General features: G+C 46.7%; 1 protein-coding gene across 1 annotated transcript in view; it reads right to left on the bottom strand.

Annotated features, from left to right (window-relative positions):
* Positions 1–27,411, bottom strand: part of COLQ (collagen like tail subunit of asymmetric acetylcholinesterase) — a 323,105-nt gene that overhangs the window by 174,808 nt on the left and 120,886 nt on the right. The window contains exons 3-5 of the mRNA XM_069212095.1: positions 8,537–8,638; positions 7,193–7,237; positions 1,106–1,132 (exon numbers count right to left, since the gene is read on the bottom strand). Coding sequence (XP_069068196.1) covers positions 1,106–1,132; positions 7,193–7,237; positions 8,537–8,638 — 174 coding nt within the window. The remainder of the gene's footprint in view (positions 1–1,105; positions 1,133–7,192; positions 7,238–8,536; positions 8,639–27,411) is intronic.

Genomic DNA, 27,411 nt, shown 5'->3' with positions numbered 1-27,411 from the left:
TCTTACTGTATCGTCCTGTCCTCTTATGCTTCTATTGCATGCTTCTAATTGAACCTCTAGTTCTTTTTCTACCTTTGTGTTTTTTTGGGGTTCTTCTCCACGTCCCTTGGTATTCTATTGTTCCTAGTCTATAATCATGGTTATCTAGGATTCTTCTCCATGCCCTTAGTTTCCCAGGATTCTTATCCCCTCCTCATGTTTTTCTAGGATTCTCCCCACAAATTCCTGTTGTCTCCCAGTGTTCTAATCCTATCTCCATGCCCTCTTTTTTCTATGCCTCTCGATCTACTATGGTTCTTTTCCTATCTTCATGTTCTCTAATGATTGTTTACAATGCCCTTTGGTCTGCAAGGTTCTTACACTAGCCTCATATTCTCTTAGGACTCCACACCATGTCCCCTTGGTGTTTAATCCTACCTTGATGGTCCCACAGTCCCCTTGAATTTCCGGTCTATCCATGTAATCTTGTAAATCCCCCTTCAGAGGTGTTTCCTTAAAGTTGCACTCTATGCCCCATGCGCTCCTTGGGTTTGCCTGCACAATGCCACAATGGCCTTGGTCCTCCTCCTTTGCCCCTTGTATTCTTAGAGTTCTTCTGCATTTCCACTAATTCATCTGGATGTTTTTCTGTCCCTCATCTCCTCATGGAAATGACACCCTATGTATGTCTTTTCCAGAGATTCTTAACCCTTTCCCTGCATTCAACCCTAGTGATCATCTATGATCTCTGTTTTCCTTGAATTTACTCTTATCAAATCACCATGTTTTCATTGCCCATACTCCTTTCCTTACCCCTGTTGTTCTCCTTCCACTTCCCATTTCTTGCACATGAGTTCCCTCCATATAGTTCCAAGTCTCAGATCCCCAGCCCACAATGAAAGACAAGCTGTTGAACATGGTGTATGGAATTTGAACATCAGACTCACTCTTCCTTTCACCCAACACAAGCCCCAGGGATATTGGCTGAGCATGCTGTCGTCAATAGCTCCTCAGACACACCCTTCATTCTGCCAGTGCTGCTCTGGTCAGGTATAACGTTGGTTGTGTTACCACAGTGAGGAAACAGCTTTGTGTTTAAATTAGAAACATGAAGGTAAGGTCTTACCTTTCGGCCTGGCCTGCCGATCTCACCCTGTGAAAAGAGGACATTGTGGTTTTAGCACAGCTGATGAAGTTACTACTGGCACTAAAAAGAACACCACTAGGCACATAAAGATCAGAGATGGAGGCATTGCAGTCATGATACAGTCTTCTGTTCATTCCCTGATGGTCTTTACTGGACCCACACTTGAAAACCCATACCGTGCCAACCTCTCGGTTAAGAGATCAGCCAATCAGCACTGGCTTTATCTTAATGCAAACCAACCAGGAACCCTCTATGTTAAAGCACAAACTTGAGAATGGCCATGACCTAACAAGGTTACCCTTGACACCAATAATTCTCATCAAATATGTTATGCAGAGGTGGTAATTAAGTGCAGATAAAGCAGTGATGATGGGTGCACTGTTAAAGATGAACTGCAAATTCTGTATATTTTTGATACGTTTCACCTTACGGTGTTGGCGGTTTATATGGCGACTAAGGTGGTCTAGAACTCTACACCTCTAGCAGGTGTGCCTGTAGAGCTCTCTAAAATTCTGTAAATGCAGCAGTAGCTCTGATGTGACTGGGCAGAGTACTGCAACCGAGTGAGCATCTTAGCTTGAAGGAAGCTGAACCTTGATGAAGCACACAGTGATCTCCTTACCCTGGGGGAGGCTGAGGTTTGCTGTGTGTGGACTGCAAGCAGAGGGCGGTGTGTAAGACGTTGTGACAGACAGGAAGGGGGTGCACTGTGGATGACCTTAAAGACCATGATAATCAGCTTGTATTTGGCAAAGAGCTAACTAGTCCCAGGTCAGTGGGCAGTTGTGGGTGAATGATAGGATAGGCTGTCTAGTATGCTAGTGGCAAAACTGGTACTTTCATTGAGGGATGCAAAGGCATATTGAGGATGGCCTACCAGCAGGTGTTACAATATTTCATGGGCTCATGACTGGTGCATTCAGAAGGTACTTGGCTGTCTAGTAAGGGAGAGGAGTTTGGATTTTTTCCTGATGTAGAGTTGCTGTAATGCGACATCTGTTGTCCTGGAGGTGTTTAAAGATACCGTATGCTGTTGTTGAAAAGGACCACAAGTTTTCTGGATGAGGGAGAAAGAGGGGAAAGTCTTCAGATTCTCTGGGGTGAACTGGAAGGCTGTAAAAATCTATTGCATGGCAGTAGAATATTAAAAATGTTGGGGCTTTAGTCACCACTGCCTGAGCACCACGAGTGATGAACTATCTTGAACAGGCCAGAGGGGTTCGACTGAAGAAAGGGGACAATTTGAGGAACTGGGAAAAGATCTGAGTGTCATCATCATAAAATACTATACAAATCCAGAGTCAGAAATAATGTTACACAGAAAAGTGCTGGAGAGAGGGAAAAGACCCAAGAAAAAACAACATCTGTGGGGGAAACCGAAAGGTGGCTGGGTCAGCTGTGATGAGAGGCGCGCCATGACGCGGAGAGCCCTGTCCTGCAAGGCATGGGCTAGACCAGTCAAAAGCCTGTCTCAGGATGGGCAGAGATTGGGTAGAATAATGAGAGGTGATCCAATGATGTGAGTCAGCAAAGAAGCTAGAGACACAACAGAGTCTTGGGTTCTGTGGTGCTGGAAAAAGGCAGTCTGCAATGGATATAGTGAATTCAAAGAGGGGAGGAGAGGATTTGAACATAAGCCAGTAAAGGATTTTGAAGAAAGGAAAATTTTTCATAAATTTGATCTGAAGGAGGGCTGAGGGTAAACTGTAATATTTCACTACAAAAATTCAGAAGAACATGATTAAAGTTTATTAGCTCTGGGTGGGCCATTATACAACACTACTATTTTTGAGAACAGCCCTGCACTAAAACAGCAAATTAACCAATTCCTATAGCAAGAGGTGCCAGACATGACCACAGCTGTTGCAGTCCTGCGGAAGCTCCCGCGAGAACAAAACGCGTTGTCTGGTTTTATAGGAAACAAATTGAAGAATGAGAAACATTTTGTATACAACAACTTTTGAAGACTATCTTCAATAGACTCCATAATTCAAGACCAATGTTTTATGATTTAAATGACAGTAATCATGGCCTCTCTATTTATGCTATTTTTCCCTGGTATTGGGTTGTTGAACAGCCAACCCTTAGAGGTGGGCAAGTGGCTAGATACTGTAGAGGAGTCTTACTCAGGGTGCAGTACTCTGGTGCTTAGCTGTTCAGTGCAGTATAAACAGTTACTGTTTCATACACAGCCTGGTGTTTTTAAGCTTAATGGATAGTTAAATCAATTGCAAATGCTTGAAGAATTCCAGAACTGGACACTTATCTGACAGATTGATCAGAAGTTGAGGGGAATCCCTTCACACATGTAGAGTAGAAATCTGAACTCTGGTGGCCTGTGTGAGGAGAGCTGAATGCTGTGCTTTCATCTGATTGCCTGAGTTTCTGAGCTTTTATAATGATCTGAATAGGCTGTTGTTGTGACTGCTAAAGCTATTCTGTGTATGATGAATATTGTACTGCTCGGTGCTCACTATCTTTACCATGGGACTCCCAGCTTGACAACAGGGATGATTAAATGTGAATCACTTAAAGATTCCATACTGGAGAAAATACTCTTACTTAAAATTACGGCTATCAGAAAGTCCATTGTGACCACACACATGAAAAACAAACACCAACATGCAAAGGAAAAGTATAGAGTCAACTACTTTACCACCTAGCAAAATATAGCTCAAGGGGCATTACTGCATGGTCCAATACTGCTAGCAAAAAGGCCATGATCACATGATAACTTCACACCACAGGAGGACAAACAACAAGCAAATAACACAGAGAACCAATTATAACAAAATATACCACTATCATATAGAACCGCAGCATAACACCACACTTAGTAAAAAGTTGATGACCTGGCACTAACCTAAAAACACATATTTTCCTAATGCCTGGCATACAGTGGAACCACCATCTCTACTAATCAGCAGAGAAAGACATCAACTACAAATAAGAACATACCACGACTTGCTACTAACAAAGACATTAACTTACACCTTCACCACTAGACCGCGGACTACGATCAATACATCCACCAGCGGATAAACAATAAACAATGAGCACTGTTCAGAGCAGGAGATGTATCAAACCAAAATAACTCTAGGGATAAAGACAACTTGGGAACACCCCTGTCCCAGTTTGGATCAGTTTCTGTTACTATAAGACCTCCTACTGATCCGAACAGGATCAAAAGATAGCCGTCCTACTAGACAATCCAGTTAAAAGGATGATGAATCCTCACCCATTGGAGAACTGCATGGTTCATCAAAGGGCTCGCTCTCCACTCATCTGGGAATATTCCATCACGAGTGGGTTCATCTACCCAATACGAGCCCCCGCTACTCGGGTTTTTATATAAGATGGAATGGCCACACTACCTCAAGATACCCTAGTCACATGGAAAAGATAAGGAGCAAAAAGTAGGGAATCAGATAAGTGCCTCTTCGCTCAGCACAATGACCTCATTCTGGTTGCAAATTGGCAGTGTTAAACAACACAGGGTGGGTGAGGGTTCAGCATCCTTTTATCTGAATAGTCCAATTGGATGGCTATCGATTGACCACAAAAGGATGCAGAGTCGACAGACATCACTGAAGCACAGAGGTCACAAAAGATAACAAAACCCTACAACTACTCAACTGAGCAGAACATGACCTAACATCATTAAAAGGTACACTATGACCAAATATTAACAGTCAGGGGTCCACTGATTCCATTTACCAGCACTAGAGGGAATAACATTGCCACTGTTGTTGCATTTATATACTGCATTCCTGCCGAGAATGTGGCCCTGGAGCATTGCCCTCATAAAATATGCAGAGGCAAGTAGGCATGAATAAATAGTGTGCTGCACCACTGGGTGTAAGGTGATGATGTTCGAACGTGCTGGTTTGGTGCTATTCGTAGTGGATGTCTATACACACTTTGGAGTGTGATAGGTTTCAGAAGGGTGACAGGTTGTGTAGGATGAATCATGGAGTGGCTGTTGGGGTTCTTAGCATGGTCTCTGTGCAGAAGGATGAGCTGCTGATGGTCGCGGGGCCTGGACTGCAGACGCTCCCTCATCTCTTTGGATTACTTTAATGGACGCAGTGAAGTCGAAGAGCGTTTGGACTTCTTCAACGTCTTGTGTTTGAGGGACTTCCACGATGACTTTGAATGCGACAGTGAGCATCGAGATGCTCTCCAGAAACAGTCCCAGGACCGCTCATGAGAAAAGGACCTCGAGCATCGCTGTCGGGCGCAGAAGAGCTTGAGGGATTGCTCCGTCAGTGTCTTGGGCTGCATGTTGCACCAGTCCTCGCACTGCTTGGAATCGTGTTCCAGCTCCAGGCACCACAAACATACCAAGTGAGGGTCTGTCACAGACATTTGCCTATGACAGGCCTCACATGGGTTGAAACCAGCTGGTTTCTTTGGTGACATCCACACACCAGGACATGAAAAGACAAAAAGTCGAAAAAGAGCAGTCAAGAGGAGGGGTCATCTGGCATGGGAAGAAAAGAACCAACATCAGCCTGCCAAGGAGGTGCCTATATAGGTAACACGCACATCATTTCCGGCGCGGGCAATTCCGATGATGCCGACAGGGAGCCGAACGATGCCACCTACCGGCATGCAGTGTGACACCTGGGGATATTCTAAGGTAAGTAATCTGCGGCTAGAAGTCTCTACCAGATATACCGTAACATAACGAGTGATAATGAGAGAGCTAGCTGTACAGGGGGTAATGGTCGTAAGACTGGAATAAGTGCTCCAGTCATAGTACAGCGGGAGGTGGGCTTGGCTAAGTCAGTGATAGGTGTGTAATATGTACCTGTGTATTTATTGGTGTGCAAATGCCTCAGCCTGATCTTATTCTGTTACGCCTGTGCCATAGATGTACAAGACTTGGATGCCAAGACATTATGGGGGTGATTCTGATTCTGGCGGGCGGCGGAGGCCGCCCGCCAGAATTCCGCCCTCCAAAATACCGCGCCGCAGTCAAAAGACCGCGGCGGGTATTTCAAGTTTTCCCCTGGGCTGGCGGGCGGCCGCCAAAAGGCCGCCCGCCAGCCCAGGGGAAAACGACCTTCCCACGAGGATGCCGGCTCGTAATCGAGCCGGCGGAGTGGGAAGGTGCGACGGGTGCATTTGCACCCGTCGCGTATTTCACTGTCTGCCAAGCAGACAGTGAAATACTTGTAGGGGCCCTCTTACGGGGGCCCCTGCAGTGCCCATGCCAGTGGCCCCGCGACCCCCCCTACCGCCATCCGGTTCCCGGCGGGCGGACCGCTGGGAACTGGATGGCGGTAGGGGGGGTCGGAATCCCCTCGGCGGCGCAGCTAGCTGCGCCGCCTTGGAGGATTCAACAGGGCAGCGGTACACTGGCGGGAGCCCGCCAGTGTTGCCGGTCTGACCGCGGCTTTACCGCCGCGGTCAGAATGCCCTGCGGGGCACCGCCGGCCTGTCGGCGGTGCTCCCGCCGACCCTGGCCCCGGCGGTCTAAGACCGCCGGGGTCAGAATCACCCCCTATGTCTTTATTAAGGGCAGACCGCGGCCTAGCATCGCTGCCTCTAAAAACAATTAATACCTGACACGTTCAGTAGAGCGTCAGCCATAGGTTAGCATCATCGTCTAACTTCACCATGGAAGCACAGGACTGAAGATGGCCTAACATCCCCTCCATGAATGTACAGCATTGATGTAGCACTTTTCACACCACTTGCAAGGCATAAAGTGTTTATCTATTGTCGAAAGAGTAGTTATTCTGTAGGTATCATTTATATAGTACTTTCTAGTCTGGACTTAAGTGCTACTGTGCTTCAGGCAGCATGTTAAACTGGATGTCTGGAGAAGAAGCAAAACCCAGGTGCCAACATAATCACTCACTAGAAATCTGCAGTCATAGGCTCCAAAAAGTGACTTGCACAGGGGCTCCTGCCAAGCATTACCAAGCAACAGCACTTTATTTAAAGCGCATCAGAGGAGAAAATATCAGTAATTTAAACAAGTTCCCGAGCGGAAATCCATGCAGCGAGGAATCGAACCACCAGCTATCCAGGAGTGTAGGAATAAACCAGAATTACCTTCTCTCCTTTTGGTCCCATCACACCTGGAAATCCCTGTGGACCCTGCATGAGAAAAATAGAAAAAAACAAAATTATTTTTCAAAGCATGTTTGTGAACGCCTGGGGTGATGTATCTGCGTTCTTCAAATTCAGGCCCGTATTTATACTTCTTTAGTGCCACATTTGCGTCATTTTTTTACGCAAAATCGGCGCAAACTCACAAAGTACCATTGGCCCATATTTATACTTTTTTAAGCGTCGCATTTGCGTCGTTTGTTTACACAAAATTGGCACAAACTTACAAAATACAATAGTATTTTGGAAGTTTGCGCTGCTTTTGCGTCAAAAAATTACACAGATGCGGCGCTAAAAAAGTATAAATATGGTCCATTGTATTTTGTAGGTTTGCGCCGATTTTGCGTAAAAAAATGACGCTAATGCACGCTAAAAAAAGTATAAATACGGGCCTCAATGTCTTGTGGTTATGGCCTGAGCGTGAAAAACGCATAACCCGAGCTACGTCTGTTCTAAAATGTGGCAAAATCTGGAGTATTAAAGGCTAAGTCATGGAGACCAAGGAAGACCCAAACAAGGTAGCGAAGTACCCAGGTAATTGTCAGAGGCTCACACTGCTTGGGTCAGTAAGCGCCGTAACTCCACAGTGCTGCAGGTCTGCAGGGTTGGGCAGAATGACTCCTGTATCTTCTGCAGCAGAGCAGGCTGTCACTCACAGCTTGAATGTCTCTTGTTCCTCAAGTGCAGCCAGAGATCATACCCAAACTTCAGTTCTACCCTCCTGTGGTACCTCAGGTTGTTAAAGATACTGTCTGTGACACGATGACTCAGAAATCTATGAGGATCATTTGTTGTTTTTATTAAGTCTGCTTATAACTTCTAAAGCTGCAGAGTTATTAAAATGATTTAGCTTGAGAGGAATACTTGATCAAATTTTCAGACTGTACATTAATTCCATTATTTAACTTTTTTAGACCCCACTTGGGTAAATGGGGCCTTGATGGGGTACTTTTAAAGAGAGACTAGTGAACTATCTTTACAGCATCTCTACTCAGCGCCTCATCTAGGGGCCTCTCACTGGGCAGACACATATTTTGATAGAATTCTCCAGCGTGGGTTCATGTAGAGGGCTATGAATGGTTCTGCCTACACAGGATATCCCTACTGTGAATGATGTCCAGCGTGTGCTGCTCCAGTTTTTCTTCTGTTTAATGGTAAATATAAGTTACTTTAATTTGACCCACTTGGGCTTTGATAATGTGTCCAATGTTTAACTATGACCCAGCGGGCACCCAACCTTCATATTAGGACGTGGAGTGGTTTCAATTTTAAGAAAAGACAACAAACCTGGGCACCTGGGGGGCCTTCAGGACCCGGGGGTCCAGGGACACACACTGGTAATGTTGTCTGGAGCTCTTGAGATAGATGTTTAGGGTCCAGACCATCCATCTTAAAGGAAAAGAAATGTGAATTAATGCAAAGCAAGAGACTGAATAACCAAGATATCCCAGTCTGGCACCAATGAAAAGCAATGAACAGCAGAGAAGCCTAATGCAACTGGTTGATGCTCTGGAGAAGTTCATAAACGACATCTTCCCCACACCTGTGGCTCATCACGCCTCCCCCCCCCCACTTGATTCTCAACCAGGAAGCCTGAATTTTCAGTGTAAGTTCTGGTCCCTCGATGGGATTCCCAAACTGCAGTCTGACCCAGGAGGGATAACCAGCCTTTTCTGGGACTGGATCCTACATGGAGGTGTGAGGTCACTAAACACCAGTTCACAGGAGCCGCGGGGAACATCTGTAGGCGGCTAGAATCACTGAGGCTGTCAAAGTGGGTCCCTCCAAACCACAGGTCAGCCACACTAACCCTGCCCTCCACCTTCAAGGGCACTGCAGCTACAGCCCCAACTCAGGGAACATGCAAGGTCAGTCAGTTCAGATACCGTCCAAGAATCTTGTGCTGATCTAGGTTAATGTGCAAAGTCAACTTTGGTGTGAGATGTCTTGGAAAAGCCTTTGCACCTGACATCCAAATTGCCTATGTCTTCTGTGCCCTTACACAAACAGAGTTAGGCATCCTGGTTTTTATGGAATTTTTTTACACTTCCATCTGTATGTATTTGTATGCATTTTTTTACCTTTTTGGTATTTAACCATATTTATTTTGTGTTTTATGAATAAACGGAGTCGTAAAAAGGTACATTTCCACATTAATTTAACAGATACACAGGAAGTCATACTTTGATGTCTGCCCCGTTTGAACACATTAAGCAACCAAATATATCAAAATACTACACCTGCCTGTAAATATTAGCATCATATACAAGTGTATATTAGCACGATCCTGTTTTTAGCCTCCTATGCTGTCTATCTGCTGAGCTGTCGGCCTGGAGGTCACGAAGGTCAGCATGGAGAGTCACTCACAGGAAGCACAGTTTTTAGTATTTCCTGCTTTTGAAAATATCTACAGACAGGACACACATATTTTCTGCCTCCGTTTGTCTGTACAAATCAGTAAAAATGGAAAACTGGGAGCCTTGTATACAATCAACAATCTCATTCTTCTAACACCACCTCTAGGCGATGCTTCCTTGGTTCATAATTAACTATACTAAACACTTACACAGGAGTGGGACCGATGATCTGTACCCTGCAAGATGGGAGAGGGAGGCGGAGGAGAGTACCCCAAGGGTTGATCATGGACCTACTCGTATGCCAGGGTAGGGAATGTGGGGATATTGTGAAGTTATGTCTGGAGCCCCCCACTTATGAGTGGAAGCAAAGACTTGACCAGTAGTGGATAGCTAATGTGTAAAGACATACAGGGCCCTGTCCAGAGACTGAAATGTGTCCAGCGAACCACCAAGAAGGTTGTGGCAGTCAACCCGGCGACCACACTGCGTACAGGGGGCACCTAAAAGAGTTCCGTCAGTAGATTAATTTACAGAACAAGTATCTAATTACAATCTTGGCAGCAGCCCAATCAGGGCTTGTTGAGTCAGCAGAAAGCATGGTCAGGTGGAAGTAAGCAGATGAATGTAGGCTGGTGTAGAGTGGCAACAACAGGCAGAAAACAAGTTACTTACCTCTGGTAATGCCCTTTCTTGTAGATATACTATGTACCTGCACATTCCTCACCTTTCGAATATCTCCATGGGGCATCTTGGACCAGAAACCTTTCAATAGCTCTCACACAGTTATGGGATGCAGGCTCCTGCATGACTGACATCACTCGAGTCATAAAGTGCCCCTGTTGGCGTGATGTCAGTTTCTATCTTTTTTATGTGCCTTTGAGATGAAAGAATTAAACTAACAAACGTACGAGTACAGTTTTCATTAAATTCACACAAATGTACAAAGATTAATAGATGAACAGCATTATCTTGCTATTTTCAAACATGCAATGGGGACGAGGGTTGCTCTGTCAGGAAACTGCAGTTAGAAACTGTATCCACCAGAAAAGACATTTTACAGAAGGTAAGTATCTTGCTCTTCTGATGGATCAATCTACTTGCAGATTCCTGACCTTTTGAATAGATTCCCCAAGCAATCCCCCGACCGGAGGTGGGTGCATGTCTGTTTATACCAAAACATCCTGCAGAACAGAACGTGCGAAGTATCCATCCCTTTTCACTTCAGAATCCAGACAATAATGTTAGTGCCTGGGAAGACCAAGTCACTGCTTTACAGATATTGGTTACTGGTACCCCTCTAGAAACAGCGGACGTAGATCACCTTCCTCTAGTAGAATGAGCATGGATACCTTCTTGAGGTTCTTTGTGGGCCATGGCATCGCAGTCTTAATGCAAAGCATAATCCACTGGAGATAGCTCGCTTGTGGATTGCCTGCCCTTCATTTTTCCACTGTAACCTATAAAAATCCTCCGGCCTGATCTCTTGAGTTCTATCTATGTAGAAACTGACAGCTCTCTTGAGGTTGAGGCGATTAAGTCTTTTCTCCTCTTTGGTAGGGTGTGGAGGAAGATAAACCATGGAGCGAGTCAGAGATTGGCCTAAGTGGAATAGAGGGACCATCTTTGGTAAGAAAGCAGCTCTGGTTATTAACACCAACTTGTCAAGGAAAAAGGAGATGAATAGAGGTTTTACACTTAGGGCTTTGAGTTTGCTAACTTTTCTGCCCAAAGTGACTGCCACTATGATGATGGTATTGAAAGTGAGCAAACATAGGGGGTGGCTGTGAAGAAGTTCAAAATGTGAGGACATAAATGCAAGGATTAAGTCACGGTCCAATTTAGGTATTATAAATGGACTGGGAGGGAACTTGTTTGTAAGTCCTTTAATGAATCTCATACCAATAGGAGACTTGATCAGGGATGATTGATCTGGTAATCATATAAAAGGTTAAAGGGCTTTAAATGTACCAACTGTACAACATTGTCGGGCCAGTGAAAGCAAAAGAAAGAATATCAGATAGGCAAGTGTGAAGAGGATCAAAGGCATGGTCCTCACACCATTTGGAAAGTTCTGTCCATCTGTTAGCATAAATGGCTTTGGTGAAGTGTTTTTAGGAACTTAACATCCACCACTTCAGGATTAAGAGAAAAAGAACTCAGATTGCCCAGTTCAATCTCCTGGCATGAAGGTGCAGGCTCTGGAGGTGGGGGTGTAGAACCTGCACCTGCAACTGAGAGAGGGAGACAGAGCAGAGGGCACAGGGAGAGGTGGGTGAGGTCTGCATACCACACTCTTCTTGGCCAGGCTGGTGCAATCAATATTACTTAGCCTCGGTTAAGGTGAATCTTCTTCAGCACCTGAAGAATCATGGGGATGGAAGGGGATGTGTAGAGAAGTTGAGAAATCCAGCTCAAATTAAATGCATCTCCTAATGCTCCCTGCAGTGGATATTAGAGAGTACAGAATGTTGGGCAATGAGTCTTCTCCTTAGTGGAAACGAGGTCTATTTGTGGAGTCCCCCACAGTCAAAAAATATTCAATACAACCTCTGAATGGAAACGCCACTGTTGAGCAGCTTGATGACGCTAGCTGAGATTACCTGCCTGAACACTGAGCACTCCAGCTACATTATTTGCTACTACCCACGTCTGGTGGTCCTGAGCCCAGGACCATAGCCATAGAGCTTCTTTACAGAGAAGAGATAACCCTACTCCTCCTTGTTTGTTGATATACCATATTGCCGTTGTATTGTCTGTTTAATTCTGGACAGACTGATTGCGAAGAGAAGGGAGAAAGGCTTTGGGTGCTAGAAGGATTGGCCATAATTCCAACAGATTGATCTGTAAAATCTGTTGTTCTGGAGATCAAAGACCCCTGATCTCCAGTTTTTCCAGATGAGCTCCCCATCCTAAGGTGGAAGCATCCGTAATCACTGTTGTCACCAGAGGAGGAGGTTGAAACAACTTCCCTTGAAGATGGTTACTTCCCATCATCCACCAATGTAAATGCACTGCAGTGTCCCAGGAGATTGTGATGGATGCATGCAGATCTCTGTTGTGCTGTAACCACTTTTTTCAGAGGCACAAATTGAGGGTCCTCTTATGCTAGCATGCCTGAGTGACTAACAATGCAGGAGGCTAGCAGACCTAGCAGGCATAGGGGCTTAAGGACTGGAATGGTCACTTCAATTTGAAACATCTGAATCACAGCTTGAATGTCTTGAACCCTCTGAGAAGGATGGAAGGCTCAGTTTGATGTGAAGTCCAGTACTGCACCTATGAACAGGACGCGCTGAGCGGCTCTAGGTGAGATTTTGTCTTGTTGATTGAAAAGATCAGGTCGAACAACAACTGGGTTGTTATCAGCAAGTGGTGAGACACCATCTCTGGCTCATCAAGGTCAATTCTCCAATCATCCAGGTACGTAAATACTGCAATTCCTAATCTTCTGAGATGAGCTGCTACCACTGCCATCCCCTCCATAAAGACTCGAGGGGCAGGAGTGAGAACAAACAGATGGACCGCAAACTGATAATGTTGGGATCCCACTGTGGACCGAAGATACTTCCTGTGTGATTACAGGGTGGGAATATGGAAGAAGGCATCCTGCAAGTCAATCGATATCACTCATTCTTTCGCTTCAATTTCAAGACGAACCTGATCTAGGGACAACATTTTGAACTTTTTCTGCTTGAGGAACCAGTTCAGAACTCTGAGGTCTAGGATTGGACACAAGCCGCCGTCATTTGTTGAGATCAGGATATGTCACAAGTAGCATCCCTGACGCTGTTCCTGCTCTGGAACCAACTCCTCTGCACCCTTCAAACGTACTAATTGAACCTCCTGTTGGAGGAGCAGTAGATGTTCTTGAGGAAGTGGGTGTGACTGGCAGCAAAAAGATGGAGTGAATTGTCAGAAGGATAGGGTATTCCCCTGTTCCACAATCTGTAACACCCAGCGGTCTGATGTAATGCACCTCTATCGATGTGGAAATTGGGACACCCTTCCTCCCACTAGTAGAGTGTGATTCAGGAAGGGAGAATTAAGGCTGCTTTCCTGTGGTAGCTGAGTAAGAGGAGGAGGAATAGGAGGGAGTAAGTGGGAGGGCTTGCTGTCTTCCTCCAATACATCCTCTGTACCTTATGTAGAGGGGATTGGGTGACTGTTGTTGCAGCTCTTGTTGTGGAATAATGTTGCTGCCCTTGAAATGAAACCCTCAGCTGAAGCCATTAAACCTTTTAAATTGTCTGTAATCTCTGGTTTGTGATTGAAGGCCAAGAGATTGTTCTGTGCCTCTACTCTATTTAAACCATTCCAAAGCAGAATCAGCTTTTGCACCAAAAAACATGAATCAGTCAAATGGCAAATCCATAAGAGTATTTTGCACATCTTGCGAAAAACCAGAGGTTCTGATCCAGACATGGCGGCAGACTAATATTGTTGTGCCCAGGACCCTGCAACCAAGTCAGCAGTGTCAAGTGCTGATCACATGAGTTGTCTAGCCACTGCTTGACCATCATTAAGCAGTGCAGAAAAATGTACTTGGTCCTCGGATGAAGGTTTTGGCATGATGATTTTCGCTGAATTCAATATTACATGCACATATCTGCAAAAGAGGCAAGTTGCATTCAAAGATTTAAGCGCCATGCTGCTTGATGAAAATATATTTTTGGCAGACTGTTCCATCTTCTTGGATTCCATATCAGAGGGAACAGATAAAGCTTGGGTCAATAGATAATTGGGTATCTTCCTACCCTACATCCTCTTGAGGACACTTTCATAGAGGAAACGCTCTTACTCCAAAAGCCCGTGCACTGCCCTCCGTAATCAATGAAGTGGGAGAGTACTTTGCTGAGGCTCTAAGGTTGTTGGTGGTATTATCACAAATGGCGTCTATGGAGAAGGTTGTGGCATCAGTGGTATCGATTACAGCATCAGTGGTGTTGATTGCGGCACTGGTGGATGCAGTTGTGGAGCTGGAGTGAAATTGTCTTCTGATGACGAAGGAAGTCTCTGTTGAGGCGTTGACTTATGCAGCTTCGGTGAGCTTGGCACTGGAGCCAGGAATACTGGGCCAGAGGCATAAAGGGCATGAAAGGCACTTGCTGATATGGCACCGAAATGCCTCCCAGTGTATAGGCCAATGGCCCATGGGGCCTGTCAGAGCACCAGATGGCATCATGGCTGTGTTAAAGATGGAAACATTTGCATTAAGAAAATTACTTGGATCCGTACCCAAGTCAGGAAGGAATGGTACTTGGCATCTTTCTGGGTTCAAGAAAATAATGCCGCAGAGTTAAGTGGCTCTGCTGGAGACCGCACCGGACGAGGCGTCACTGATATCAGAGCCAATGGCTCCAAGGGTACCAGTCGAAGTTGAGACATTCGATGCGGTGTTGGGTTGACCTTCTCTTGATCTTTCTCAGAGAGTAGTTGAGGGGTCATTGACTTCAGAGACTTGTCCTTTGAGGACTGATGACTAGATCCATGGTGATGAGTCTTCCTCTGCTTCTTTTCTGAACATCTGGAAGAATCAGGTGATGGTGATTTAGTTCTTGGACGGATTTTCATCAACCTCTTTTCTCGTTCCATGCTCTAGTCAAGAAACGTTTGGCCTCTCTTTCTTTCAAGGATTTCAAGTTCATCTGTCGGCAGTCTCTACCGGGACCGACATCATGATCTGATTCTAGGCAGCAGAGACAGATTTTGTGAGGTTTAGTGACGGACATTTGATCCTCACAGCCTCTACATGGTTTGAGTCCTGATTTCCTAGGTGGAGACATGGCTCGAGAAAACTGCACCAAATTTGTTTATTTTTAAAGAAACCATCAAAAATATTGCCCAATCTCTTGAGGAGAGTTCAAGAGCTCCATGGCATGGCAAAGGCGCGGAAAAAGTCCTCACACCAACAGGGGCAATTAATGGCTTGAAAATTGTTTATTTTAAAAACAAATGTAAAAAAAAAAAAGACTGATCTCATGAGGAGAGTTGAAGAGCTCCAAGGTGCGTGAAAGGCACGGAAAAAGTTATCATGCCAACAGGGGTGACTTACAGCTCCTGTTACATCTCGCGGTGCCACATGCAGAGATGTGTTGTAGCCAGCACCCCACCCCCAAATGGCATGAGAGATCTATTGAAAAGTTTCTGGTCCAAGGAGGCGCATGGGGATATTCAAAAGGTGAGGAATCTGCAGGAAGATGTATCCATCAGAAATGGCTGATGATCGAGTCAGGTGAGAGATACCTGGTGTGTGGAATTGTTTTTCTGCACCTTTGAGACTGGAAGGGGAATTATCATGGTTTTGGATGGTGTGTATGGTAGTGCCCTCTCTCGTTAGCTCAGGAGAGCAAAGCAGAAGATGGGATCAAGAAGAGGATTATCGGTAAACAGGTGCTATGTGAAGGTTGGATGAGATGTGTTTGACAGTGAGTTGGTGTAGGGTGAACCCACCAGAGCGTGACTTGTAGTTGTAATGGAATACCTCCGAGAAGGGGATTTAGGTGACGACTAGTTGGGTCATGAACCGCAGAATGAGGCACCAGAGAGGGAAGCAAAGGGACAGCTCTTTAGGTGATCTAAGGGGTGGGCACGTTGTTGAAGAGAATATAGCCGCTAATTCTTCACAGGTCTCTGGCAAGGTGAACAGTCAGAGGTGCTTGCTGTGGAAGGCAGACTCCTGTGAGTGTCCTCTTGCTGGAACGTTTGCTGCAAAGACTAATTCTAGTGAGTAAGATGGGTGGGAGTGGTGTGGAGGTCAGTAAGGGGACATAATCGCTTCACGTGTTAGAGAAACGTGAGGAGGCAGGTCATAATTTGGAGGAGTTTGCTGAGCCCTCTGTGGGTTTATGTGAGGTTATGTCAGTCGTTATTATTTGGGTTGATAGCTGCTGCCTTGAAGAGGGAGTGGGTGTTGGTCTGGGGAGAGAGGTTCATGAAGTATGAGAGATGTCAGGGTATGCAAGGTGCCTGGATTTTTGTGGTGTGGGCCAAAAAATGTTACAAGAGGTGTAGATCTGGTTCACTGACATCAGAGTACACTCTTTTGGAAACAAGAGCTCTGATTACCAGCAGTTGATGCACTTCAGCCAATTCTTGGAGGAGATGTCACTCCACCCAGGCGTGATCACCAGCCTTTCCTGGAACTGGATCCTTGAAAGTAGCCTGCATTGAGGTGTGACACGCCTACTCACGAGTTCATAGGCGGTGCAGTAAGCTCTTGTAGGCTGTTGCAGCTAGAATAAATGATGCTGTCAACGATGGTCCCACCAAACCACTCTGGTCAGCCACACAATGCCCCCCCCAACCAGTAATTTTTTTGTTTACATTTCTTTCATATGCACAGACCAGGTGGAAGGCTGGGCTAGCTACAAAGAATGCAGAGGCACACATCAACCCATCCTCAGATCCTCAAGGCTGAAACCCACTAAAATCAAGGCCAGATGAAGACCCAAAAAGAGTCCTGGCTAAAAAGCTGAAACAAACCCAAACTGCTCCCTGTGGGTGAGAGTGGCATGCAAAGAGGATCTTGTTCAGATGGCTTTAGAGGAGGATTCTCTCGAAGAATACTTAGAAAAAAATACACCAAAAGCTGCATTATACAGCACGATTTTTAATAAGCGACTCACAAGGCAATGGAATTACAGGGTGAACTAGAGTGGAACTAGTACATTTTCCCAATACTGCAGGGCTTGCCACAGTGCCCAAGACCAATATTTCACCAAATCACAAAACAAGGCATGTCTTATAAAGAAACTATCCGCCAGGTACAAAAATGTGTACACCAGTGGAAATAAATGCCCATAAGAAATCACATGCCAAGAGAAGAGACAAAAGGCCAGCATCATTTTCAACATGCCCAACCATACCCCTCTTCCCTTCTTCTCCACACCCTCCTACTCACAGGTACCTGAGCTGCACTCTGTACAAGGGGCTGCCAGGAAGGGACTACATGCTCTTGGGACTCCAGTCTACACACTGGTTACTTTCCTGCCAAGAAGAACAAACTCCCTGTAAAAGGATCCTGCTTTCAGCCAGGAGAAGCAGTGGGCTGATGGTCGCCTGGTTGGGGATGCTCACTGCATAATGTTCTGGGTAGCATGTGGCTACAGACACTTCAGAGGAGGGTACCCCAAGAGCAGCCGGGAGTCTTCAGCCAACCGAGAACCATCTGGCTCTCCGTAAAGTGCACATACATTCACATGCATTGATTCATATCTTCCCAGAACAGCAATGATTAACTATATGAATTCTACCATGGCCAACGCAATGACAGAGAAAGGCACTAAGGTTTGGAGATCAGCTTCAGCCATGGGAAGGTCTGGTGGCCCCATGTCAACAAGAGCAACTCTCAACAGGGTCCAAATGCAGAAAAAAACATAAGAAAAGAGGAGCTGGTAGTAAGGGCAGAAGGACGTTTGATGGCCATGGAGGATGTATGCTCGGGCACTGCACGCTAGATAGCAGGAGGAAGGAACTCAAACCCGGGCTTCTGTGTGCATTGCAGGGCCCTCCCCCAGTTGGGCCTAACTCAAGAAAGATGGGCAGTTTTCACTGCATTTGCGCAAAAATATGGCTGTACTTACCTCCATTCTAATCACAGCCTCGTCTGAGGACATCTTCAAGGGCCGAGTAGGTCATACAGCTTAGAATATTAATCCTGCACAGCCTTCGCCAGGGCTGTGCTGCATCTTGCAGTCTCTTCATCCGGGCATCACTGTTCTCAGCAAAGCCCCTCACTGGGACTCTTGATTTCACACGGATGTTCCATAGCGCTCTGTGTGTTGCCTTTCGGCAAGTACATGTCAAGTCAGAAGAAGATGTCAAGCGATTGGGCAACGTATGAGCCCAACCATGTTGGAGGCGTGACATCTTCCCAATGATCCTGGCTCAACCACAAGGTTTTCATCCTAGTCCAGGGTCATCGGAACGACTCAGTTCTCAGGCGTTTGCTGAAGTGTAGATGGTTTGCTCTGTCCTGAAGGCCAGTTTCAGGGCTTTGCAAAAGGGATCAGCCTTGTGCTTTGTCTCTTGAGAGCTTGCTGGTCAGTACAGTGTATTGCGGCCGTAAGGGATCCCTGGCTGGAATGTGGCGAGGGGTACGGTGCTGTGTGCATCATTAGCTTCTCTGTTCAACAGCCTTTGTGGATTGGACAAAGACAGTTCAAGTTAATTCATCAACAGCCAATGGAGTGCTCTGAAAGCTGCTTGTATAAGGCACTCTGAGGCTACCCACCAACATATAGTGGAGTAACCCCAGGACGGCTCCTCTAAACACTGAGTCCATGTGATTGTTGACACCAAATTCCAGGTTAGTTTTTTGGTGTGGTGGAAGCCTGGACCTTTTGATTTTAGTAGAATAACATTTTTAAGATAATAACTGATGCAGTAAACATCTAAGAGGTTGCAAGCACTCTGACTTGCAAAATCAGAGCGTTTACAGCCTCTAAAACGTTATGTTGAACCTACTAATCCCACTTTGGAGTCTGCACAGTTTTACCAAATCCTTTAATAGATTTAGAAAAAGATACCGAATTGCAATTTGGAAGGTCTTACTGCTGGCGTCTCTTCCAAATTGTGAATTTAAACCCTAAGTATCAATGGTTTGCAACCACTGATAAGTCGCTGACTCCCAAACTGCGGTGGCATCTTATTCGCAAATGGGAAGTGGTCAATTTGGGTCCACATCCTCTTTGTTAATTGGGGTGGCAGCTTCAGTGGAAGTACAGAAATCAGGCTGAAAAAAAAAAAAGGGTTTTCAGATTTGAATTGCAGAGAAAGTTGTGGAGGTATACTGTCCCTTACAGGCCACCATGCCTGTCTTTGTAGTACTTTGCAGAGGGAGTCACAATTTACAACCTTCCTAATGAATATTCATTAGGCAGGTCGGTCTGTGGCCCTCTCCAAATAATTATTTTATGGACCAACCTATTAGAACCTAGACAGGTTCACACAATAGTTTGGTGATCGCAAAACGTCGGTATGCAAATTGTGACTGCTTTTTGCGCCCATATTTTTAGTATATATGGCCGATGGTTTCTTATGGGGCGTTCACCCAGCTCTCTTCATCTATTGGTTGGTTCACATGTCATTGACATTTATCTTCCACTCACTACAGCACAAATAATGAGGAGATGGCTCAGTCCACTTTAGCAGCTGGCTAACTTCACTGTGAGTGACAGCATCCTCCCCATTCACAAGAAGGACATCCAGACGCCCGTGCCTGATGGGTCAGGAAATAAGGTTCTACTTATCGCACCTCATCAATTGCTAGGACTTGGGGTGTATTACGAGCAGTGGCGTAGCGTGGGGGAGCAGGGGGGACCGGCCGCAGCGGGCGCAACATCTTGGAAGAGACTAAATCCACGGGTTAGGGGGCGCAAATGACTTGCCTTGCCCCGGGTTAGGGGGCGCAAATGACTTGCCTTGCCCCGGGTTAGGGGGCGCAAATTACTTGCCTTGCCCCGGGTTAGGGGGCGCAAATGACTTGCCTTGCCCCGGGTTAGGGGGCGCAAATGACTTGCCTTGCCCCGGGTGCTGACAACCCACGCTACGCCACTGATTACGAGTTTTCGGAGAGGACATGCAGATTGTGGTGTTCAATGCACTAAAATCCGCATGGTATGGGAAACATCCTACACATTTCTGTTGTTGAATTTCTGCAGGTTTGATCTGCTGAAATTTCACAAAGGTCGAGATAATTATCAGATGCGATAAATAAATCTCAACTAGTAATTCTGACCCATGCGCAAATGGGTTTACACACTGGTTGGAACACTCCAACTCACTCGGAATCAGGCCCTCAGTAGTTCACTCCAGTGCCAGGGACTATCATGGCAATGTGTGTTTTTAGACAAAAAAAACTTTTGTGTTTACTCATATTTTTTTTATTGGTGCGGGCCCGACACCTGCTTCAACAATAAAGTTTTACAAAAAACATAACAACACAAGCGTTTACAAATCCAAACACAGGAGACAACGCTAGACCTACTGGAACTGCTAATGCTTGTTTCCTCGGCAACCAAGTGCCACTTACACTTTAGTGCCGGTGATTTAATGGAGGTAAACCTGGACTCAAGCTCCCAGAATACACTGGGTCTTTAAAGGTAATGACTGGAAGGTTTTGTGGAACGATCAGGTTAAAGACACTGGAAGTCCTTAGCCTTTGTGGTGTTCAAACGCTTGATAGCTACGCACTGGAAGGCCCCACACGCCCCAGGTATATGCCACCTGGCTGCGAGACTTGCTAAGATGCTCACAAGCAGAGGCCCAGACATTATGTCAGTTACAACACATGGGATTGATCCAGGGCGGCGCTGAAATATGGGATACTTTTGTTGTAGACATTGAGGCCAGAATGATACATATCCGCCTTGAGCCCTGGGTAAACTACATGACACAGACCCCGTTAAACCTTCCTACCGAGCATCCACCCAGATGTCACCGTAGATAACCCAGGCATCATACTCATCGCACATCACTTAGGGCCCACGCCCCCTAGACACATGGCCACAAGATAAGCAAGGACCCCCCTGCAGCGGAAATCTTCCCTACCACGATAGGATCACTTCCAGAGTAACACCCACCCCAGGCTAACTAATCCTCCCCTAATCTGTAGACGCACAATGTGCACCATCTCCCCACTCAAGACAAGGACAGTCCAACCCACTCCAGACACCCGATAGGCCACATCAAGGATTCAAATGTGACGTTATCCATCAGTTTTATGTTATGTGTTATCCCGCAGTACAACAATATAAGAACTGCACTATATAAGTTTATATATGTGTGTAAACAGTATATCAGAATTAATGGAGCTGACGGTTTTCATCATGATTAATAAACAGATTTAAAAAAAAAAAAAAGACACTGGAAGCCCCTCCCTGGAGCTGCAGTGCATTGCACCGGCTGCACCATAGTCCTTCCATCAGAGCTGTCAAGTTTCACGATCCCATGAGTTTCTTATCCATTCCAGGCTTGTAATATGCAGTCTAGGTTTGTAGTCCTGATTGAATAATGGTGTAAACAGAACTACAAGTCCCAGAATGCAGAAAAACACCATGGACTGCTGAGATATTCTTGCATGGACCTGGGAAACTTGAGAGGAATGATACACTGTCCAATGTCAGCCCCGGGGGGCTGCTCAGCAAAGTGTGAAGTGCTCTCCACCACTCACCGAAGCTACACCACTTTAGGTAACCCACTCTCCTGACACACACCTACAGAAATCCTATGATCCTCAGGGCTGTGTGCGCCCCGACAGCCTTCAGGGTCCTGCAGCACTAGGTCACCCCTCAGGGCTCCACTGCACCTCAGTCAGGCCACACTCAGTAATAAGACTTTGGCCTTAATTTAGAGTTTGGCGGATGGATTACTCTGTCACAAACGTGACGGATAGCCCATCTGCCATATTATGATTCCCATGGGATATAATGGAATATACAGCAGACAGGATATCAGTCACATTGTGGCAGAGTAACCCATCTGCTAAACTCTAAACCGGGCCCTAGTACTCAGGTTTTGATGGTCCATGCATGAATATCTTATCCAGTCAAGAATGTATAACTGGCTTTAGCCCAGATCTTATGATTTTAGTTAAATTCCAATGTATATTGTATTTACAGTGGCTTTCAGCCAGCCCTCTTCATCCATTGGTCTGTTATTAAGTCACTCCCAGTTTTCTTCTGCCCACTGCAGCCTGGGGCAATGGGTCAGACAGCATCAGCCATTGGCTAGCTTCATTGTGCATGACGACATTCTTCCCTTTCACACAGAGGATATCTACACACAAAGTAGTGCCCGTGAGTTGTCGGGACTACTATGGCAATGTGTTTTTTAAGGAACAAAAAATATTTTTGCTTTTTGACGATTTCTTTTTTTTTTAGATTGCCAAGTGCTAGGCAGCGTCCCCAGCAATGACGTTTTGGAGAACTATGACCAAACACATGAAGCATTGACAAAGCCAAAAGGCCGGCAGCCAACACCAGACCACTGGCTTTGCCAATGCTCGTTACCTTTGTATTCTGGCACTTTCAACCCTGAATTTACAAAAGAATAAATGGAGCTAGGAACACTAGAATCTAAAGAATAATCCTGAACTGGATGATTTACTCATGCATGGAGCTGGGGCTTAGAAGCTCGGTAGCCCCCCTGAGCTGTCTTATGCTCGTTAACCCCCCCAGAACAGCACAGTGACCTGTAATCCCTTGCTGGGTGCATGGGTACACCACCCTCAGAGACCCCTCAGAAGAGCACTGCAAACTGTAGTTTTAAGTGTAAGAGAAGCACCCTCACGTTTCGCAGGTCCATGCATAGCTTATAATATTTTATCTATTTTTCCTTTTATTCTGGTACTTGCAGACCGAAGTAAAAAGATCTACAAGTGCTGTGCTCCAAGACAAGCCGAAGTGGGCGAGATGCTCCTGCGTGGGCTGCACAGAACCCACAAGGACCCACCTGCCCTCCTCTCAGTAATACAGTGCTTCGTACGACTTGGGGTTTAACCCAGTGCTTAATTTGTAAATAAAAATGTGCCAGTACTCAAAGACCCCCTCTTAAACACGCGGCTGCAGCAATTAAATGTGCGAACACGGAATACTGGGGCAGTGTAATCGTGAAGCCATCTCGGGCCTCTTTAATCCATTTACAGGCACTCCCTGCCTCTTCAGCTCAGTCTTGCAGCTTTCTGCTTTCTCCCTTTGTGATGCTTTTTCATTTTCCTCTTCCTCTGTCTTTCCCATGTGTGTCTTTTGCTTGCAGTAAATGCTTGAGGCAGAAAAATAAGTGCCGGTGCTCCGCAACGGAAACAACAAGCACAAATTAAGCACTGGTTTAACCAGGGCCACTGGAATTATGGGATTCTGTGGCTATTGCATTTTTTTGCATAGTTGTGGACTTTCTGCTTTCACCACACAATCTGCAAATTTTAACAAAAAACTGTTTCTAGCTCAAACAGTTCAACAGTTGCTAAAACACAGTGATGCGCCTTGTTGCGCGTGGACAGCCCTTTGCAAAGGTTGACTCTGTCACCTTTCTGTTGCTTATTACGGGCGAGCGCAAAGCGCTCCATCCCGTGTTGTAATCGCTTGTTGGGCTTCTAACCACGCCCACGTCATGTCAGTCTCTTTCATTGGTTGGTGGGCTTGCCCTTTAAAATCTGCTTGCTTTCATTAGTGGACGGCATGCATACGTCATGCCTTTCCGGTGGTTAGCCCTCCTCGGGCGCAGCGACCAAGTACTGAAAACATGCGAGGCTTCACGTTTTCCGTCCGGTTTCTGGACTATCTTTTCTCTTTTTTCGCAGCGTAATCTCGCTGGGCAGTAATCGAATGCTTTGCATGACATCGACCCTGTTACATAGTTAGTTGCACTTTTGCCGGTTACGTGGATAATTGCACTTTTACCGATAGGTTTCACTACGAGTGAACTGTTATTTCCGTTTGTGTGTCTGCTTTGCACTGATGGCAGTCGTCAGCACGCTTATGTGAAACTTTTCAGTTTATATGGCAAGAAAAGTCCAGTTAGTTATGTGAAACGGTTTCATTTTCATTTTCAATTTATGTGGCAAGAAACGTCCGGTTAGGAGTTTACAACGCTAATAGCTCTAACGCCAGCAACCGCGAGGCCCGTTGCATTGCAAATGCTTGTTGCTATATTTGGTTGTTAAACCGGCACCAATGAGGTGTAACCAATGCCCAGACAGAGCTGCCAAGTGGACATGAGAAGATAAAGGAGTCAGACTATCACACAATGTTGTAGAATTTGACTTTTCTTGCCGAATAATTTACTCAATCTTGTCGCATAATTGGGACCTCCTCAGCCACATAATTCCAGTGGCCCTGGCTTTAACACAGTCCCCCAACCCCACCCCATACACTGTATTCTGTGACACTGTTGCACTTTGCAGATGCAGTTATGAGCTCTGCATCCCAGAGGCGCCAGGGGCATGACGTGTGCACCAATCCCACCCGTTTAGCAAGTAGATCACCGGTTCAAACCTGCCATTGTACCACTTTAAGATATCAGAAACTGAAATCCAAACCCACCATCTCTGAAACCTACCAGGGCTTTAAGTTCAGCGGGTCCCTCCGGGTCTCGGACCCACACGGGCCCTATATTGATGTCCACAACTTCACTAGCAAACATAATGATTGATTTCTGAGCAGTGGCTGTCACAAGCATTAGTGCAACCCACGTCAGTGATGACGTTCGTGCGCAGAGTCCACGTTAGACTTGCTCTTGCGTTTCCTAAGGGTATTTGCTTTCGCAGAATGTTTTATTCTCATAGTTTTTAATCTGCAGATATAGCTATTGTATAGAGCGTCCTCTCGAGTAAGTCACTTCTGAGTGTCTGTGTCATTTCAGGTTAAGGGTGAACATTAATACGGCCACAACTGAGAGCTCTGAGGGCTCAGAACACATGCTCATTCAATCCTTGGCCTCTCTGCAGACAGTGAAGAGCAGTGTGAAACTGTAGTACTGATTGTATGCAAAGGTGTGTGAAGGGGGTAAACCGCTGTAGCAATACTGACAGGGCGATGGTGAAAGAAAATGTAGTGCTTAGAGGTGAATGAGTGTGCTTGAGAGGTGGTGAGAGGAAGGGGATTCAAGGAGCTATGTGCACGGAGTGAAAGGAGCGTGGGAGCTTCAGTGAAGAGACCAGGTTCGTGCAGTGCTTGATCTGTAAAAGGATAAGTGCTGGGGGCCAAAGGTGCGCTCAGAAGCCAGCGGCCGGCGCTACCAAAGGTCGGGGTGCTGAATTCAGGGGTCGCCTCCTCTAGATTCCTCCTGATGCTTCTTACTCCAACCCCAGACACTCCCTGCCCCTCTCCTCACTCTTGCAGCTTCTCTCTCACCCCGCCCTCTTCCCTTGTCGCTGTTGTTCCATCTCTCTCCCCCCCCTTGTTTGCTGTGATTAAAGTCTCTCGAGGAAAAATAAGTGCAAATCCCGAAAGAAGAGTGCCGGTGGGCTCCACCTTCCAATACCGGCTCAAAATAAGCACTGAGTGTGAGACTCCAGAGGGAGGGTTTCAGAAAGATTTCAGGGGAGAAAAGGCACAAGTCTAACCGAGAACCAGCAGGAGGTGGTGTGAGAACAGGAGGGATTGAGGCACTTAGAAGACCACTACACCTTCCACAGACCTCACAAATGTTTCATTTACAGTCCCTAGTTTCACAGTCGAAGCGTTTTAAATTCCAATTATTCATCACGCACATGCGTGGATTGTGAGTGGTGGGGTGCTAATGCACAGCTATCTTAGAGGGGGGCTTAAAACCACACCTGCAGCTTCCCACCAGAGGGCCTTTCCACCAGACGGGCTATCCACCAGAGGGGGCCTTCCCACCAGAAGGCCTTTCCACCAGAGAGGCCTTTCCACCATTCCTTTCCACCAGAGGGGGCCTTCCAACCAGAAGATCTTTCCACCAGCGAGGCCTTTCCACCATGCCTTTCACCAGAGGGGATATCCATCAGAGGGACCTTTTCACCAGAAGGCATTTCTACCAGAGAACCTTTCCACCAGAGGGTCTTTCCACCAGAGGGTCTATCCACCAGAGAGGCTATCCACCGGAAAGGCTATCCACCAGAGGCCCTTTCCATGAGGGGGCCTTTCCATCAGGAGTGGACTTTCTACCAGAGAGGCTTTCCATCAGAGAGGCCTTTCCATCAGAGGGGCCTTTCGATCATACCTTTCCACTAGAGAGCTTTCCCGCGAGAGGGCCTTACCACCAGAGAGGCTTCCCACCAGCAAAGCTTTCCACCAGAGAAGCTATCTACCAGAAGGGCTTTCCACCAGAGGGCTATCCACCAAGGGGACTACCCACCGGGAGGCTGTCAACCAGAGGGCCTTCCCACCAGGGAGGCTATCCACCAGGAGGGTTATCCACCAGAGGGCTATCCACCGGGGGGGGGGGGGGGGGGGGCGGATGGGGGGTACCACCAGAGGGCTATCCACCAAGGGGACTACCCACCGGGAGGCTGTCAACCAGAGGGCCTTCCCACCAGGGGGGCTATCCACCAGGGAGGCTATCCACCAGGGGGGTTATCCACCAGAGGGCCTTCCCAGCAGAGGGGGCTATTCACCCGGGAGGCTATCCACCAGGGGGGTTATCCACCAGGGGCGTTATCCACCATAGGGCTATCCACCATAGGGCTATCCACCGGGTGGGGGGGTACCACCAGAGGGCTATCCTCAGCACGTGTCTCCCAGTAAAGTCCTCAGTATGTTAACTAATGGTGTTGAAACCCACCGCTTTTTGGTTACAGACAGATTGCAAGTATAGTAGCCTGGTACCCCTGGATGAACAAGGGCTTGGATTCTGTACTCAGAGGGATAAAGACATGCCGCTCAGGCACCTCCTCATCCAGCCAGAGAAGGGTAGAACGGACTGCTCTGCTCATGGCCTGGGTATCTCTTCGGTGCCTTACTGAGCCGACAGGCAGCCCCTTTAACTACAGTGGTGGAACAGCTGTTCTCTCATCACCTCTGGAGGGGGCCTGTCATTTTGGGTACGCCGCATCTCACGCTCCTATGACGGTGTCCCTTTTGGCTCAGTCGCCTGGCACCCTGCCCTGGCAAGGGGCCCACGGTCCTGCAGCTAATGAAAGAGCGGGAATCACTTTATCGATCCGGCCACCCTGGGGGACGCCTTCACCCAGGCACTCTCCAGAGAGACAGACGTGCTGAGCCAGGAGACTGCCTGCCCCCAGAGATGGACAGCATCCTGCAAGGCTCTCACCGTGATTACACACGAGGCACCACCCAGCCCGATGAGAGCAGAGTCAATGCAGACCACTCAAGTGTCCCATGG

Source organism: Pleurodeles waltl, chromosome 10, assembly GCF_031143425.1.
Source record: "Pleurodeles waltl isolate 20211129_DDA chromosome 10, aPleWal1.hap1.20221129, whole genome shotgun sequence".
NCBI lineage: Eukaryota > Metazoa > Chordata > Amphibia > Caudata > Salamandridae > Pleurodeles > Pleurodeles waltl.
The sequence above is the reverse complement of the archived record's forward strand: the minus strand, read 5'-3'. Positions and strand labels throughout refer to the sequence as shown.